Here is a 19684-nt window from a genome sequence, read left to right on the forward strand (position 1 = left end):
CTTCTCTGAAACCTGGTTAAATGAATCAATTGAAAATAGCAATCTGAACATTCCAGGGTTTCAGATTGAACAATCAGACAGGATTCCAGAAACATCTGGCAAAAAGAAAGGAGGAGGCTTATGCCTATATATTAACAGAAACTGGTGTCAAGATTTTAAAATAATTTACAAATTCTGTGACAATAATTTAGAGACTCTAATTATCAACTGCAAACCTTACTATTCGCCTCGTGAATTTTCCTCATTTCTTCTAATTGCTGTTTATGTCCCACCACAAGCCTGTGTAAACAAGGCATTACGAACTCTAGCTGACCAGATCATGGAGGCTGAAGCCAAACACCCTGATTCACTGGCCATTGTTTTGGGAGATCTAAACAAGGCAAACTTAAGGAAAGAACTACCAAAATACTTTCAGCATGTCAATTGTCCCACCAGAGGCAAGAATACTCTAGACCATTGCTACACAACACTAAAAGATGCTTATCGGTCTTTACCACGTGCAGCTGTAGGACACTCTGATCATTGCATGATTCACCTTGTACCTGCTTACAGGCAAAGACTTAAAGCCACAAAACCAATAATTAAATCAGTGAAGACCTGGACGGAGGAATCAAAATTAAAGCTACAGGCATGTTTTGACTGTACTGATTGGAATATTTTTAAAGATACCTCTGCAGACCTGGATGAACCCACAGATACTGTAACATCATATGTCAGCTTCTGTGAAGACCTATGTGTACCTACAAGGAACTTGCGAATATACAGTAACAACAAACCTTGGTTCACACCTAAACTTGAGCAGCTACGGCATTCCAAAGAGGAAGCCTACAGAAAAGGTGATAAAATGCTGTACAATCAGGCCAGAAATGCACTAACAAGGGAGATCAGAGCAGCAAAAAGAAGCTACTCTGAAAAGCTAAAGAATCAGTTTTCAGCAAATGAACCAGCAAACATGTGGAAAACTCTTTAAAAATATCACCGGCTATGGCAAACCTCCTTCCCAGGCTGAAGGTAATCAACAACTGGCAGATGACCTGAATGAGTTTTACTGCAGTTTTGAAAGGAAACTACAGCCACCTATCTCCACAACCCCCATCTCAGACACACCAACAACAGCCAAGCCTCCTACAACTGACCCCATTTCATTGGGTTCACAACCCCTAGTGATCACAGAAAAGGAAGTGCAGGACCTATTTCACAGACAAAAGCCAGGAAAAGCTCCAGGCCCAGACAAGATAACTCCTTCTTGCTTAAAAGTCTGTGCTGACCAATTGGCCCCCATCTTCACCCATATTTTCAATAAATCACTAGAGATGTGTTATGTTCCTTCTTGCTTCAAACGCCCTACCATCATCCCAGTGCCGAAGAAGCCCACCATCAAGGAACTGAATGACTACAGACCAGTTGCTTTAACATCTGTAGTCATGAAAACCTTTGAAAGGCTAGTGCTTTCCTACCTGAAAACCATCACGGATCCGCTGTTAGACCCCTTGCAATTTGCATACCGAGCAAATAGATCAACAGATGATGCTGTTAATATGGCTCTGCACTACATCCTACAACATCTTGAGTCTCCAAAGACCTATGCAAGGGTCCTTTTTGTAGACTTTAGTTCAGCATTCAATACCATCATTCCAGACATTCTTCTAACTAAGCTAAACCAGCTACAGGTACCGGAACAGACTTGTAAGTGGATCACAAGCTTCCTAACAAACAGGAAGCAGCAGGTGAAGCTAAGCAAGATCACATCAAATACCTGTACAATTAGCACAGGGGCCCCCAAGGCTGTGTGCTCTCCCCACTTCTCTTCTCTCTGTATACCAATGACTGCATCTCCAATGATCCATCTGTTAAGCTACTGAAGTTCGCAGATGACACAACAGTGATTGGTCTCATTCGAGACAATGATGAATCCGCATATAGACGAGAGGTCGAACGACTAGCCTTGTGGTGCAACCAAAACAATCTGGAACTGAACACACTCAAAACCGTAGAAATGGTGGTAGACTTTAGGAGAAACCCTTCCATACTTCCACCTCTCACAATACTAGACAACACAGTATCAACAGTAGAAACCTTCAGATTTCTAGGTTCTATCATATCGCAAGATCTCAAATGGACAGCTAACATCAAAAACATCATCAAAAAAGGACAACAAAGAATGTTCTTTCTGCGCCAACTCAGTAAGCTCAAACTGCCCAAGGAGCTGCTGATTCAGTTCTACAGAGGAATTATTGAGTCTGTCATTTGCACCTCTATAACTGTCTGGTTCGGTTCTGCAACCCAACAAGAAAAACACAGACTTCATAGGATAATTAGAAGGGCAGAAAAAATAATTGCTACCAACCTGCCTTCCATTGAGGACCTGTATACTGCACGAATCAAGAAGAGGGCCGTGAAAATATTTACAGACCCCTCGCATCCTGGACATAAACTGTTTCAACTCCTACCCTCAAAACGATGCTATAGAGCACTGCACACCAGAACAACTAGACAAAAGAACAGTTTTTTCCCGAAGGCCATCACTCTGCTAAACAAATAATTCCATCAACATTGTCAAACTATTTACTGAATCTGCACTACTATTAATCTTCTCATAGTTCCCATCACCAATCTCTTTCCATTTATGACTGTATGACTATAACTTGTTGCTGGCAATCCTTATGATTTATATTGATATATTGACCATCAATTGTGTTGTAAATGTTGTACCTTGATGAATGTATCTTTTCTTTTATGTACACTGAGAGCATATGCACCAAGACAAATTCCTTGTGTGTCCAATCATACTTGGCCAATAAAAATTCTATATAAAAAAAAATTCTATTCTATTAAGTATTTTTTTCTTTATATTTATTTTATTAGTTTATAGTATGAAATACAAAAGCAAATAATAGCACACAAAGAGGAGGGGAAGGGGAAAAGAGAAGTATAGAAGGGGGGGGGAGAAAAAAGTGTCTTCTGTCTCTCTCTCTTGCAGGAGAGACATGTGTAAGACTTCTGTCTTACACATTGGAAAAAAAGAATGAGAACACTAAATACAAGCTCGATGGACATTACCTTGTTGATGACCCTCACCCCACTCACCCCTTGGAGTTTTCATATCAAATGATCTCAGTGCCAAAGCCCACTGCAACTACATTGCAAAAAAGGCTTTAAGAGTTGTAAACTTAAACATGCGTAGCTTCTTATCCAGAAAGATTACACTACTAACCAGAGCATATAAAACATTTGCTAGACCAATTCTTGAATACAGCTTGCCTGCCTGGAACCCACACCTCATTTCTGACATAAATACAATTGAGCATGTCCAGAAATATTTTACAAGAAGAGTTCTCCACTCCTCTGATTACAACAAAATACCTTATGCCACCAGACGTAAAATCCTGGGTTTAGAAAATTTAGAACTCCGCCGCCTTCGACATGACCTGAGTTTAACTCATAGAATCATCTGTTACAATGTCCTTCCTGTTGAAGACTACTTCAGCTTCAATCGCAACAATACACGAGCACACAATAGATTTAATCTTAATGTGAACCGTTCCAATCTTGATTGCAGAAAATATGACTTCAGTAACAGAGTTGTTAATGCCTGGAATAAACTACCTGACTCTGTAGTCTCTTCCCAAAATCCCCAAAGCTTTAACCAAAGACTATCTACTATTGACCTCACCCCATTCCTAAGAGGTCTGTAAGGAGCGTGCATAAGAGCACCAGCGTGCCTACCATTCCTGTCCTAATGTTTCCTTTGATTGTATCCAATTCGTATAGTTATTTCATGCTTATGCTTATATATATGCTTATATATCGTATAGTTATTTCATGCTTATGCTTATATATACTGTTGTGACAAATAAATAAAAATAAAAAAGTGGAATAAGGCATTAACATAGAACCTCAATTTTTTACTTCTCCATAATAGTATAATTCATATTGTTTTAAGTATTAAGTACAGTTTGTCAAATTCCTGTTGCATGACTGATAGTTTGCAGTCCTAATTTTATGTGATATAATTTTGTTAATATTAAAGGGGAAAAAGTAATCTCAGTGATAATAATTTCCTAGGCTGTTTGGCTACTGCACTGACAGAAGGACTAAATCCAGAATGAATACTTCTGAAAAGCCAGAACATTCGGAAGAATATAGACAGAACCATACCATATAGGAATCATAGTGTTGTGTCTGCGCCCCCTGAGCTGGACCCGTTGCCAGAAAGTGACTTGGAAAGTGAGGGGGAAGGGCCATCAGGACTTACCTTGGGAGCACCGGCTTCCCTGCCTAAGCTCCAGGAGCCAGAAGCAGGTCAGGTGGAGGAGATAATGAGGCCTTCGTCCCCTGACTCTTTCTCCCCCCAGGCCACAGCTCCAGACCCAGCTGATGGCAATCAGGCCTCGCTGGACCCTAGGTTTCGTAGGCAGGAGAGGCAGGAACAACAGAAGCAGGGGTGGGACAGGCCTAGGAAGTGCTGAGTCATGGAGCCACACCCCACAGGATATAAAAGCAGCAAGGGCTGCTATTCCTCTTTGTAGCAGGCAAATCAACTGCTTGACTAGAGCTGAAGTACTGTTTGTTGACTCATCGGCATCAAGAGAGATAACACACTTGGCAGATGCTCGCTAGCTTGCTTCCAGAGCTGATAGTGCCGGCTAATTAAGTCATCACTCGGACGGAGGCGAGGGGGACAGAACACATAGCTTAGTTTCCATAGCTGATAAATATGTCAGCCTCCGCTCACCTATCTTCACTGTGATTCTAAGTGTTTTATTACCTAGTAGAGTGCTTAGCTGTTTTACTACTTTGTAGAGTGTTTATGACCTATTTCAATGTTTATTGCTACTTTGCTGTCATTATGATTAATGGGGTTGGGGCTCTCTAAGAGCATAGGCTTCATTTGACAAGAGGAGGGAGTCATAAGATTATTACTTTAAGTGTTTAGTTGCTTAGTAGGATGTTTAACTGTTTTATTACTTTGTTAAGTGTTTCATTGCTAGTTTGTTGTCATGCTAGATTAATGGGGGTTGTGGCTCTTTAAGCTTCGGCTGCCATGAGTCATAACATTCAAACTGTCAGACGCGCGAAACCCAGCAACAGATTTTGCATACCAGACGGAAGATAACACCGGAAGAAGAACCCCATGTGACCCATGAGGGGAAAGGCATTGGCCTAAATCTGTCTGACTTTTGGAGGGAGAAGGGATGAGTGAGGGGAAATATATCTGTAAGCCACACCTATTCAGTTCTAGCTTTATTTCTATTGCAATCAGACGTGCTCAGTAAAAGTACCTTTCTCTATAATCAAATGGAGTCAGAGTTTTTCCTTTCTTTATTGATCGGAGGCAATCTGACATAATACTTAGAATGAATAGAAATACTGAATCATGATTCAACAGAAGTCTAATGAAACTATTTAAAGAAATAATTTATTGTTGTTACATATTGTTGTTATATTGTTGCTTATATATTGTTCTTTCTTGTTGATTTGCATTATGAGAACTGCTTATAACTTTCAGTCCTTTGCTATTCTAATTATTCTTTCTTACATCTCCTTGGTGCATTCTTTTGTATATATGTGCACAGCCTACAGAATACATTTACTATCTTGGCTCAGGATCTCGAGCATCTTCTAGAACTAGTTCTGCTCATGCAAGTCCCATGGTGAGCATCTTTTCACACTTTTCCTTTCTGTGTTATGATCTGTTTATTTATGTATCATCTTTGTTTATAAAAAGGTGGTGAATACCTTCTTTCTCCTATTTTCTACACAACAACTACTCTGTGAGCTGGGCTGAGAGAGAGGGACCTTATTAAAGCTCTTCCCCTGCATTAAAGAACATTGAAGTATATAATTATTAAATGAATTCAGATTAAATTGTAATGTATGACTGGCAGTCTTGGATAGTTAGGTGGCTAGTACTACAACTTGGGGTTCTTTTTTTTAATTTAATAGGAGGTTTTATATATGATGTGATAATAAGAGATTAATAGATATCTTTGTTTCACTCAGCTTGGCCCCAAACACCTGGTATTTTCCAAATTGTTATTAAGAAATTAAGAGTCAGATATGATTATTCTACAACATTACATATGACTAGAAAGCATTTTAGTAATTATATTAGTATAAAGTACTAACTCTGTTCAGGATCAAAACAAAAACAATAGTCTTGCAACATAGAATGAACCTGTTCAGCCAGTAATGCTGCCATTCAATGTTTTTCATTCCATTCTCCTTACCCTGGTTTCTTTCATCTGCACCTTCTTTGGTCCCTCAGCATGCTCAGTCCTCACTGGGTTGCAATTAATGCTTTGGCATTTTGTTTGTTTGCTTTGTTTTGTTTTAGTTTTTCTCCAAAAGTATTGACATTCTTCCCAGCCTGTTAATATAGATAGTCCTTGGGTTACAACTGTCATGGTGCACTGTAATCAAGCATCATGATGGTTGTGACTAACCCAATTTTATGTGGTGGTCATTAAACAAATCACCACTGTCATTAAGCAAACTCATAATTTGTTACCTGCACAATTTTGATGAAAACCAAAGGTAAATGCCAGTTTTCAGCAAACCATCATAAAACACAGTCACAGGCCAATGGGATGCTGCAGACGGCCATAAATATGGCCCAGTTGCTGAATGCCCAAAGTGTGGTCATGTCCATAGGGGCCGCCTGAGTGTCAGAACTTTTTATACAATATGTTCATAAGTACTTTCCAGGTAGGGGATAAATATATGTAATATTTTCTGGAAATACACACCATTTGAGCATCCAAAGTAAAGCAGCCACTTCGGATGCAGTATTTATAAGGGCCTAACATGGCACTCAGGAAAGCTGTTACATCGGGACTTCCAGTTGATGTCGTGGCAATAACGGATGGAAAATAGCGGATCTCTGCCAGACTCTGAAATGCAGCTGGCAGCTGCTTGCTGGGAGACCCTATGGGGTTAAGCCTCCCTGAAGGGGAGGTGAAGAAAGGAGAGGCACTTCATTGATCACGAGGAAACTGCAATTTCCTTGCTGATCCGAAGAAAGCTCTTGTGAATGGCAGCAGGGATGATGGCCATTTTTGGTCAGACACAAGCTGGGACAACCAGGACACTAAGATCTTGTACTGGAGCTGTATGTAGATAGAGCAGTGAAACTGGGTGAGAAAATTTCCAACTGTTATCTTAGAAAGTTACCTAAGTTAAAAGTTCCAAAAAATGATCTCCAAATGTTAAAAAGCAGCAATTGGATTTATGGAGAAAGATTAAAGACTGAAAACGAAAGAGGAAGAAAAAAGAAAAAACCTAAAGGATGGTTTAAAACATAGAAAGCCTGGAAACAATGTTGTGAAGTGACTAATGGGAGAAATTGTTTCTCTGCGTTCTATTTCTTACTCCCCTGACTGGATGACAATCAGTTATTTCTGATTTTTACATTCTGTGGAATGCTGGAATTGGGAGCAGGGGAGCCATCTACTCGAGGAAGAAGATTACTGCAAGGTTTAAAATTCAAAAGAAACTGGTGAGAGAAGTAAACAACATCTGGAAAGCTAGTTGACCTTGATTTTATCTTGGTAGGTGATTTGGATACTGAGAAATATTTACTGAGCTTTTTGAAGATTCAGAACGCAAATTAAATTAAACACTAAAACTCTATTGGAACTGTACACTGAAATGCAGATTTGAAAGACTTGAAGGAACAAAAGAAGAAAAAATAAATAAGACTTTAAAACATGGACAATTGGGAAGGTGTAAATTGTAAACTATAAAAACTGAAAAACACAAACTATTAGAAAATCTGGAGACTTGGAAGAATAATTTTGGGATTGACCAAATCTTATTTGAAGTGATTTTTTCTGGAGTTTTCAGATATTGGGATATTCGAGGTATATTCAAGGTATATTAATTTGTTACAAAATGACCCAGCAGGAGACAATAAAGTTCTATGAAGAAATGCTAGAAATAGCGACAAAGAATTATAAGAAGTTGATGGGAATATTTAAAGATAAAAATGTGAAAGTAGAAGGCTCTCAACAAATGGTGGGAAAAGATGAATATAATATACAAAAATGAGCTGAGAAATTAGAAGGTATGGTGGAAGGGACAAAGCAATATAAAATACAAAAAAAGTTAAAAGCAGATAAAAATACTGAAAAGATAGCAATAATAAATACTAAAAACGACATAGACAATAGCCTAAGAGCTTATAACAGAATAGAGAAGGAAAAAAAGGAAGATCTTTCAAAAATAATGAAAGGGTCGTGGATGGATATTCAAAAGATGCAGCAGAAGGAGATAAAGGGAACAATCAATCTGTGCAAAAATGCTAGAAAGATATATAGGATTCCAAGAGAGAAACATAAAAGAATCGTTAAAATATAAATAAATGATGAAATTCTAAAAAGGCTGAGAGATGATGGATAGAGATATATTTTGTAATACAGTAACAAATATATCTCTATCCATCATCTCTGTGGCAAAGTCATAGATGTGAACACTTTATGTTCATCCATGGATTTCATTTCTATGTCCATGGCTTCTTTCCATTTTATTTGTTCAATTTTAGGTAATGCCAATACTTCCTTATACTGTCTTGGCTCATAGCATACATTACACATCTTTACTTTACTAGCAGAATACCTGTCAGGTGGCATCCCCTTGTTCCATTGCTCTGACCTGTGTGGCATTGATTGCACCTGTGTTTCAGCCCTCTCTTGCTTCATATCTTGTTCAGCTTCTCCTCCCTGAATGCTGACACCATCACTAAGTTAGTTACTGTCACTAAGTGGATCATTCCAAAAATTTGCATCAATTCTGTTCCAATTTTGCTCTGCAAAACTAGCAGACCAGGAAATGACTATTCTCTTGTTCCCATCACTAAAGTGATAGCTTTTTGAGCCTGGCTCATAGCCTGAGTTTTCTAGCCTTTTCTTGTCCCTTTCCTCTAACTGCTTTTGGAATATGCACCCACGCATTACTTCCAAAAACTCTTAAATATGCCAGAGATAGCTTCCTCCCATATAGCACTGCATATGGAGTATCATTAATGGATGAACTCTACAGCCTATTAATGAAATAATTAGTAGTCAACATGGCTTCACCCCAATATGACCTGCTCAGACCAGAATCCTTCAGCAGTGAGTCCTTCATCGTTTGTAAAACACCATTCCGCCTCTCAGCTACAACATTTTCAGCAGCTGTGTACAGATTTGTGTGTCTGTGTTTTATTTTATTCCTAACTGTCCAAACTATTGTTGAAAACTTGACATGAATTCTGTACCTCTGTCAGTCTGCAGCTGACATAACTGTTGTTTCTATCTTTTTTCTACAAAGCACCTCTGTTTTACTCTTTTGTTAATAGCAGAATCCAAACCTGCTATAGTCATCTATAATGACCAGCACATACTTAGCTCCTCGCAAACTGGCTTGCATTGGCCCAACCAAAACTGCATGTACCAGCTCTAGAGCTCTTGTTGTCTGCCTTGTGCTACTCTTGCTTACTGGAAACACTTTGGACTTTGTATGTGGACAGTGCAGTATGATCACTTGCATACTGCACAGCCCAAGTATGCCTTACATCCTTTTAAATTCAACCCTTCTGCAAACTTTTGCATTTGTTGCAAAACTCTGAAGCTGGCTTGGCCAAGCTTCCTGTGCACATTCATAACATGAATCATGTTGTGGCACATTTCCAAATGTTTGTGCACATTGAACCTTTTGTCCCTGCAACACATAAAGATTATCCTCTTTTATGCCCTGTGCACATACATTCCCATTTTGCTTTATGAGACACCTCCCATTTGCAAATGGTCTCAAATCCTGGTTTGTCTAAATTAAGAGACATTCAGCAAATTATGCTCCATTTCAGGCACACGTAATATATCATTAAACCTTGTTTCCAAATATGGAATTTGCACACTGCCTCTTCCAATGACTTTAGCCTTCTGGCCATTTGCCAAAGCTACTGCATTTCCAGCAGTTGAATCCAACCTGTAAAACAATTTAGAATTGTAAACAATTGTTTAACTTGCCTCACTGTCAATCAACCATTTGTCTCTGCTATTACAATAGCCAACGTTTGCAACAGCAACTTGTCCATCTTGCAATTTTCCTTGCAAACAGGAACTGTGTTGCAAATAATTTCTTCCTTAAACAGCTTTCCTTTTGCAAACAGTCCTTCTTTAAATGTGTATTTTCACCACAAATGAAACACATCCGTTGTTGCTTTCTTTCTGCTTGCAAAGTCTTTGCTGGGCTGTAATCTGATATTTTCTGCTGCTACTTATATCTTTGCAGACACCTTGGCTGTTGCTAGGGTCTCTACAGAGTCAGTGGAATTTTCCATTCTTCTCACTCTGCTTCTTGGATCCCCACCTCGGAATTTTTCCTCATGGGTTTTTCTATAATGGTGTTTGTTCTCCTCAGCAATCAAACAAGCTTTTAAAACCTCCAAATGCTCTCAAACACTGCAGCAACAATGTCCCAAGTTTCATCCAGACTGTTTAACAGCACCTTCTGGGACTCAGGGATCTGTATCCCATGCTCTTCTAACTCCATAAAGTTTGCATTCGTATAAAAGGCTGTTCCACAGATTCTCCTGGTTGCAAACTGGCTCTGTATAATTTTCTTGATAATTTTACAATATTGCATGCTGACACACTCACATGAACATTTCTTAATTTCAGCCAGACCTCCTTTGCAGTCTTTAAATCAGCTACATTCAAAAACTGTACATCTTCCAAATTTAAGATGATATAAGCCATTGCTTTATTATGCTGCCTGTGATCTGCAGCAGCAAAAGCCTATGGTGGATTAACAACAATATCCCACAGCTCCTTTGCCTTCAGCAAACATTCCATCTTTGCAGCCCAAATAATATAGTTCTTCTGTCCCAAACGAGGCACAGAGCTCTCCTTAAATTCAACAGCAGCCATCCTGCAATCTTTGTCTTTTTCCACAGGCAGTCTTTCAGCTCAAATTACAATTCAGTCTTCTGTGCTCTGGGCCCAAAACCTGTCAGAGTTTCTTGCAAAAAAACAAATCCAGAAGCACACACAGATAAACTGATGCAGCAAGATTCTTTATATAAACTTCTTTATATACAAAATAATACATGAAGTAAGTTTACAATACCAACAGCAGATTCACAGTTTCGTTTCAGCTCAGATAAGCAAAGTTCACACACACTGGTTTCAGTTTCTCTTTGCAGACTCAAAAGCTGCAGATTAAAACACGCCCTGGCTCTAGTCTGTCTCGGCTCCCAATTGGCTGATTTAGTTGCTATGCCTATTCATTGGCTGACCTTGTTACTATGTCTTCCCAATCATGAATATTCTGACAGTAACAGTAGAAATAATTGATCCTTTCATGGATCACTGCCTTGTCGTGACAAAAAGGCTTGTGCAGCACAATGAAGCTATGAGCTATGCTGTGCAGGGCCACCCAAGACGGATAGGTCATAGCAGAGAACTGTGACAAAACATGATTCACTGGAGAAAGGAAATGGCAATCCACTCCAGTATCTGCCATGAAAACCCCATGGACACTACTAAAAGGCAAAAAGATAATACGCTGAAAAATGAACCCATCAGGTCGGAAGGTGTCCAATATGCTACTGGGGCTAGTACTAGTAGCGCCAGAAAGCTTGAAGCAACTGGACCAAAGCTGAAAGGATGCTCAGCTGTGGATGCATCTGGTGGTGAAAGGAAAGTCTGATGCTGTAAATATTTTTTCTCTATAGGAACCTGGAATGTAAGATCCATGAATCAAAGCAAGCTGGATGTGGTCAAACAAGAGATGACAAAATTGAACATCCACATCTTAGGAATCAGCGAACTAAAATGGACAGGAATCAGTGAATTTAATTCAGGTGAACATCAGGTATACTACTGCGGGCAAGAATCCCTCAGAAGAAATTGAGTAGCGATCATAGTCAATAAAAGAATAGGAAAGCAGTACTGGGATACAATCCCGAAAATGACAGAATGATCTTAGTTCGAATCCAGTCTCCGTCTCATTCAACATCACAGTAGTCCAAGTCTATGCCCCAACCATTGGTGCTGAAGAGGATGAAGTTGACCGGTTCTGTGGAGCCCTATGACACATTCTAGAATTAACACCAAAAAATGATGTTCTTATCATCATGGGGGATTGGAACGCTAAAAGTAGGAAGTCAAAAGATAACTGGAATAACAGGAAAGTTTGGCCTTGGAGTACAAAATGAGGCAGGGCACAGGCTGGTAGAATTCTGCCAAGAGAATACGATGGTCGTAGCAAACACTCTTTTCCAACAACCCAACAGACGTCTCTACATATAGACCTCACCAAACGGTCAATACAGAAATCAGATTGACTGTGCTCTGCAGCCAAAGATGTAGAAGCTCTCTGCAGTCAGTAGAAACAAGATCAGGAGCTGACTTTGGCTCAGATCATGAGCTTCTCATAGCAAAATTTAGGCTTAAATTGAAGAAAGTAGGGAAAAGCACTAGGCATTAAGATATGAACTAAATCATATTCCTGATGAATATACAGTAGAGATGACAAATAGATTTAAGGAATTAAATCTGATACACAGAGTGCCTGAAGAACTATGGACGGAGGTTCACAACATTGTACAACTAAAACTATCCCAAAGAAAAAGAAATGCAAGAAAGCAAAATGGCTGTCTGAGGAAGCCTTACAAATAGCTGAGGAAAGAAGGGAAGCAAAGATAACTGGAATAACAGGAAAGTTTGGCCTTGGAGTACAAAATGAGGCAGGGCACAGGCTGGTAGAATTCTGCCAAGAGAATACGATGGTCGTAGCAAACACTCTTTTCCAACAACCCAACAGACGTCTCTACATATAGACCTCACCAAACGGTCAATACAGAAATCAGATTGACTGTGCTCTGCAGCCAAAGATGTAGAAGCTCTCTGCAGTCAGTAGAAACAAGATCAGGAGCTGACTTTGGCTCAGATCATGAGCTTCTCATAGCAAAATTTAGGCTTAAATTGAAGAAAGTAGGGAAAAGCACTAGGCATTAAGATATGAACTAAATCATATTCCTGATGAATATACAGTAGAGATGACAAATAGATTTAAGGAATTAAATCTGATACACAGAGTGCCTGAAGAACTATGGACGGAGGTTCACAACATTGTACAACTAAAACTATCCCAAAGAAAAAGAAATGCAAGAAAGCAAAATGGCTGTCTGAGGAAGCCTTACAAATAGCTGAGGAAAGAAGGGAAGCAAAAGGGAAGGGAGAAAGAGAAAGATACACCCTATTAAATGCAGAATTCCAGAGAATAGCTATAAGAGATAAGAATGCATTCTTAAATGAACAGTGCAAAGAAATAGAAGAAAACAATAGAATAGGGAGGACCAGAGATCCCCTCAAGAAAATTGGAGATATCAAGTGAACGTTTCATGCAAAGATGGGCATGATAAAGGGCCAAAATGGCAGGGACATAACAGAGGCAGAAAAGATTAAGAAGAGGTGGCAAAATTACACAGAAGAACTATACAAGAAGGAGCTTAACATCCCTGATAACCACGATGGGGTGGCCACTAACCTTGAGCCAGAAATCCTGGAATGTGAAGTCAAATGGCCTTAGGAAGTCTGAGCAACAACAAAGCTAATGGAGGTGACAGTATTCCAGTTGAGCTGTTCAAAATCTTAAAAGACGATGCAGTAAAAGTGCAGTCAATATGCCAGCAAATTTGGAAAACTCAATAGTGGCCACAGGATTGGAAAAGGTCAGTTTACATTCCAATTCCAAAGAAGGGCAATGCCAAATAATGCTCAAACTACCGCACCATTGCACTCATTTCACATGCTATTAAGGTTATGCTTAAAATCCTGCAAGGTAGCCTCCAGCAGTATGTGGACCAAGAATTACCAGAAGTAAAGGCATGATTTCAAAGAGGCAAAGGAACTAGAGATCAAATTGCCAACATACCCTGGATCATGGAGAAAGCTAGGAAGTTCCAGAAAACCTTTTTTTCTGCTTTATGCTAAAGCTTTTGATTGTGTGGATCATAACAAATTTTGGCAAGCTCTTAAAGAGATGGGAGTACCAAATCATCTTATTTGTTTCTTGAGAAACCTATATGCGGGTCAAGAAGCAACAGTGAGTACTGGACATGGAACTGATTGGTTCAAAATTGAGAAAGGAGTTCGGCAAGGCTGTATACTGTCACCCTGCCTATTTAACTTATATGCAGAGCACATCATGAGAAAAGCAGGGCTAGATGAATCAAAAGTTGGAATTAAGAATGCCAGGAGAGATATCAACAACCTCAGATATGCAGATGATACCACTCTAATCGCAGAAAGTGAAGAGGAACTAAAGAGCCTCTTGATGCAGGTGAAGGAGGAGAGTGCAAAAGTTGGCTTGAAACTCAACATTAAGTAAACTAAGATCATGGCATCCGGCCCTCTCAATTCCTGGCAAATAGATGGGGAAGAAATGGAGGTAGTGACAGATTTTATTTTCCTGGGCTCCAAGGTCACCGCTCATGGGGTCTACTGCCAAGAAATTAAAACACGCTCCTGGGGAGGAAAGCTATGGCAAATCTAGATAGCATACTAAAAAGCAGAGATATCACCCTGCCAACAAAAGTGTGTATAATCAAGGCTATGGTTTTTTCAGTTGCAATGTATGGTTGTGAAAGTTGGACCATAAGGAAGGCTGAGCATCAAAGAATTGAGGCCTTTGAAATATGGTGCTGGAGAAGACTCCTGTGAGTCCCTTGGACTGCAAGGCAATCAAACTGGTCAGTCCTAGAGATCAACCCTGACTTCTCTTTAGAAGGCTAGATTCTGAAGATGAAACTGAAATACTTTGGCCACTTAACGAGAAGGAAGGACTCACTGGAGAAGAGCCTAATGCTGGGAACAATTGAGGGCAAAAGAAGAATGGAATGGCAGAGAATGAGGTGGCTGGATGGAGTCACTGAAGCAGTCGGAGTGAGCTTAAATGATGTTAAATAAGAAGACAGGAAGGCTTGGAGAAAAGTTGTCCATGTGGTCGTGATGGGTCAGACACTACTTTGCAACTAACAACAACAAAGAAATAAGTGGAAAGTTTAAATTGGGAAAATAGTAGTATATATATATATATAGAGAGAGAGAATGGAATTTATTATAAATACAGATACATTAAGATTAGGAGTTGGAAGACAAGGATTAGGTATATCTATATCGATACATAAAATAATATGTTATAATTATAATGAGCACGTTAAAGCTAGAAGTTGGTAGATAAAAATTATTTATATGTAATTGTATTATTACTGTGAGCACTGTGTGAAAAATACAGTCATTACACTGTCCACAAAAAAATGTTGGGTGTTAAAGAAAACTAAATAAAACATATACAAAAAAAGGAAAGTTGATGCATCATCCTGGCTTGATATTTGGGTTTGAAAAGATGTAAGATACGATGATACAAGGCTTGCTATAAAGGTGTTGCCACAGAAAGAATATCCCATTTGTTGACAACTTTCTCACTTTTAAAAGTGTTGAACCCCCCCCCAATAAAACCGTCAGAGGGTAATTTTGAGGACTGGTCAATTTCAAGTGGACTTCTTGGCTTGAGCAACAATTAGATGTTGCCTCAGGAAAGCTAACATTTTGTGTTATTTTTCAAAGTATGTTTGGTGATTTCTTGATGTTTAAGAGAATGCCAACCATTATCGCTGTCAATGGAGCCAACTCAGTGGTTGGTTGCTACCGGTTTGCCCCAGATTGGGCGAATCAGTAGTGGGGGCATGCACAGAAGTGTGTGAGTGTGTACGCGCCCACATGTGAACCGGTAGCGACGGGTTTTGGAACCCACCCCTGAGCCAACTTTCCATTTCTTTTACTATTTTCTATTTTCTCATTCTTTTTCTCCCTTTTTCTTCCTCTCATTTATTAGCTATATAAAATTACCTTGACAGTCCTCTCATTTTATGCCAGAAATGTGGAGGTCCAGATTCAAGCCAGCCCCTGGTGTTAATATGCTGTTTGCAAGAGAACAACACCCTCTCAGAAAAGACTTCCTTCCAGTATTGAAGAGTTTGCATGCTCAGTAGCCATTCACTCCTACTGCTTCGTTGCTATGTGGGAGTACAAGGTGATAGAAAACATCCTCTGTAATATGCAGTTCTGAGACTTTCCAAGCTTTGAAGAGCCTGATCAACCTCTCAAAACAAAAGCACATATGGCATAATCTCTAGCAAGAAAGAATGTATTTTAGTCACTATTCCAAAGTTTCCTCTGAGAATAAGCATGAAACAGATTTTTAAAAGAAAGAAAGACTCCACAGCAACAGCTTCAAAAACAGAGACTTTAAGTAGTGCTATAGAACAGCAGTCACCAACCAGTGGTCTGTGAGAAAATTTTGGTGGTCCGTGGAGAAATCTTCATATTTTTGCTGGTGCACCCCATTGGAGGAACTGAGGCGCAAGTGGGCCGAAGCAGCGATTGCGATGGCTGGAAGCTGTGGGAGCAAAGCACTACTTGCACTTGCACAATATCAGCATATTTGCCCAGCCGGTGGTGCAAAGCAGCCCTCATCTCCTGCCGTTTGGGACTCGGAGCTGTAAATGGCAACTGATCCAGGGAGCACCCAGAGTTTGCTTTCTATTGCAGACGCCAGATTGGCCCCCTGCAAGCTCTCGTCTCTTGAGGAGCACTTGCTGAAGTGGCATGGGAAACTTCTGCTGGGCTTCTTGAGAGACGAGAGCTTACAGGGGGCCGGTCTGGCATCCGCAATGGATAGCAAAATCCGGCTTTTCCCCTGACCAGACGCCGTTTACAGCTCCGAGTCCCAAGCGGTAGGAGACAAGGGCTGGTGTAAAGATACCGAGGTGGAATGCTGATGCCGTGCAAAATGAAATAGAGAAAAAGAGACAGAACGAAAGAGAGAGAATCAGAGAGAGAGAGAGAGAGAGAGAGAGAGAGAGAGAGAATGAGAAAATTAGTGGGAGAGGAAGGAGAGAGAGAATGAGAAAGAGAGGGGAAGTGAGAAAGAGAGAATGAGAGAAAGAGGGGAGAGAAAGAAAGAAAGAGAGGGGAGAGAGAGAATGAGAAAATTAGTGGGAGAGGAAGGAGAGAGAGAATGAGAAAGAGAGGGGAAGTGAGAAAGAGAGAATGAGAGAGAAAGAGGGGGAGAGAAAGCAAGAGAAAGAATGAGAGAGAGGGAGAGAAAGAAAGAAAGAGAGGGGGGAGAGAGAGAATGAGAGGGAAAAAGTGAGTGAGAGGGGGTGAGAAAGAGAGAGGAGGGAGAGTGCCTGAAGGACCGCATCCCGTCCCTGGGAGTCCAGGCACTTCAAGCGGCACACTGGATTCGTATTAGTAGTCAGCGGGATTTAAAATTATGAACTAGATGGTCCCTGAGGTCCAAAAGGTTGGGGACCCCTGCTATAGGAGGCTGCTGAGATTTGAAGGAGAATAAGGATAGCTGTACTACCCCATCCTGCTCTTGCCAGAGATCATCCACAAATGTGACCAATGCTGTTTCTATCCCATAACCGGGCCTGAATCCTGACTGAAAGGAGTCCAAATAATCAGTTTCATCCAGGACTCTGTGGAAGCTGCCAAGCAGCCACCTTTTCTAGCATGTTCCCTAAAAAAGGAAGATGGCAAAAATTGTCCAAATAGGTGGGATCAAGTAACTTTTTTTGAGGAAAGGGCAAAGTGAGGCCTTATTAAAAAGCCCCCAGAATGTCCCCTCTTGCAGTGAAAAATTTATAATTTTAACCATGGTATTCTTTTGGGCAGCTACAGTTCTAGGACTGGGTAGCAGAGTCTTGCACTGGTTCAGCTCCTTTTTCCAAATTTGATCCCAATCAGTATTGAAAGGGAGTGAGATATCCAGCCCATGGTCACTCTTCTGTAGTGTGCTGCAGGGCTTGGTACTTTCTCCACTCCTTTTTAACAACCACAAGTTGAGGTATCAGTATGCAGATGATACTCAATGTTATATCTCCACTTCTAGTGACCCAAGTGATGCTGTTGCTGCCCTTTCACAGTGCCTGCAGACTGTGGGGTTCTTGATGGGATGCAAAAGACTTTGGCTGAACCCAGGAAAGATCAAATGGCTCAGTGCATGAAGCTTCAAGATCTGATTGGGTGGGAGCTTGGCTGTGCTCTGATTGGATGGGGGTTTTTTTGTGCTCTGATTGGCTGTGGGTGTGTCCTGTTTGGGTGGGGGCTTGGTTGTGCTCAGATTAGTCTGAGTTGCAGGGGGATTTGAACTGGTGAGCTGCATTGCTGTTGTTTGGCTTCGTGTTTGTGGTCGTGCTACCTCTTCATAGTGGGTATCTATCTGCTGCATGTATGGATTGGAGGGGTTTGAAATGGCTAATGTTGCAGCTGCGGTCTGGCTTCTGGTCCTTGGTCGTGCTTCATGATCAGTGTGGGTTTGGGTCTGCTTTCTGGGTGGATGTGTGGTGGTGACATCCTGTGTGGACCTTGTGAGTGTGGGTCTGGTGTCATTCCTCGTGTTAGGGACTCGTTTGTCAATAAGGGCGGGTTTCCAAATGGCTGGTAGGCGGGAGGTATCATCTCGTTTGTTCATGCTGTGTGGGTGTTTTTCTATCTCAATGGCTTCTCTGATTATTCTGTTGTTAAAGTGTTCAGTTTTGGCGATAGTTCTGGTTTTTTTAAAGTCAATATCATGTCCTGTGGCTTTAAGGTGTTGGACCAGGGAATAAGTTGGTTCCTCTTTTTTGACTGAGTTCTTGTGTTCTTCAATGCGTGCACTTATTCTTCTGTTGGTTTGTCCAATGTATGTGGTGGGGCAGGCGGTGCATGGGATTTCATATACTCCTTGATTTTCTAACTCAATTTTGTCTTTGGGGTTTCTTAGGATGGTGGATATTTTTCGGTTTGTGCAGAATGCTGTCTTGATGTTGTGTTTGTGGAGGATCTTGCTGATTCTGTCTGTGGTGCCTTTTATATATGGGAGGAGGGCTGTGCCGTTTTCTTGTTCTCTGTCTTGGATTTTAGTGTGGGGTTCTTTTTGGATTAGTTTGGTAATCTTATTTCTCTGGAATCCATTGGATGTTAGTATGTTAGTGAGAGTGTGTAGTTCGGTTTTTAGGTGTTGTTTGTCAGCTAAGCGTTTTGTTCTGGAGATGAGTGTCTTGGCTACGGAGTTGATCTGTGCTGGGTGGTCGTGTGAGAGTGCGTGCAGATAGCGGTTTGTGTGTGTTTTCTTCTGGTAGATGGTGTGTCCTAGGGAGCCATTGGGTTTCCTGTAGACTAAGACATCTAGGAAGGGAAGTTGGTTGTTAACTTCTGTTTCCATGGTGAACTGTATTTTGGGGTGTAGGCTATTGAGGTGTGTGAGGAAGTTGTCAAGTTTTTCTTTCCCGTGTGGCCAGGTTATGAAGGTGTCGTCTACGTATCTGAGCCAGAGTTTGGGTTTGTGATCAGATTTTTCTAGTGCTTGGGTTTCAAAGTGTTCCATGTAGAGGTTGGCAATCACAGGTGAGAGGGGTGATCCCATGGTGCTCCTTCTATTTGTTTGTATTTTTGCCCGTTATAGATGAAGTATGTGTTGGATAGGCAGTGGTTGGTCAGATCTAGGATGTGCTTGGGGGGGTTATATTTGTTTTGGATAGCTGTCAAGGCTTCTTTGATTGGCACTTGGGTGAAGAGGGATATGACATCAAAGCTCACGAGTAGGTCGCTGGGCTGTCAATCACAGCACAAAAAACCCCCATCCAATC

General features: G+C 40.7%; 1 protein-coding gene across 14 annotated transcripts in view; it reads left to right on the forward strand.

Annotated features, from left to right (window-relative positions):
* Window positions 1–19684, forward strand: part of LRRFIP1 (LRR binding FLII interacting protein 1) — a 283628-nt gene that overhangs the window by 119879 nt on the left and 144065 nt on the right. For 8 of the 14 annotated variants that reach the window (XM_058185786.1, XM_058185795.1, XM_058185686.1 and 5 more), the window contains exon 3: window positions 5577–5654. The exons of the other annotated variants lie outside the window; for them this stretch is intronic. In XM_058185786.1, coding sequence (XP_058041769.1) covers window positions 5577–5654 — 78 coding nt within the window. The remainder of the gene's footprint in view (window positions 1–5576; window positions 5655–19684) is intronic. 14 annotated transcript variants of the gene reach the window in all.

This window comes from Ahaetulla prasina, chromosome 1 (genome assembly GCF_028640845.1).
Source record: "Ahaetulla prasina isolate Xishuangbanna chromosome 1, ASM2864084v1, whole genome shotgun sequence".
NCBI classification, from domain to species: domain Eukaryota; kingdom Metazoa; phylum Chordata; class Lepidosauria; order Squamata; family Colubridae; genus Ahaetulla; species Ahaetulla prasina.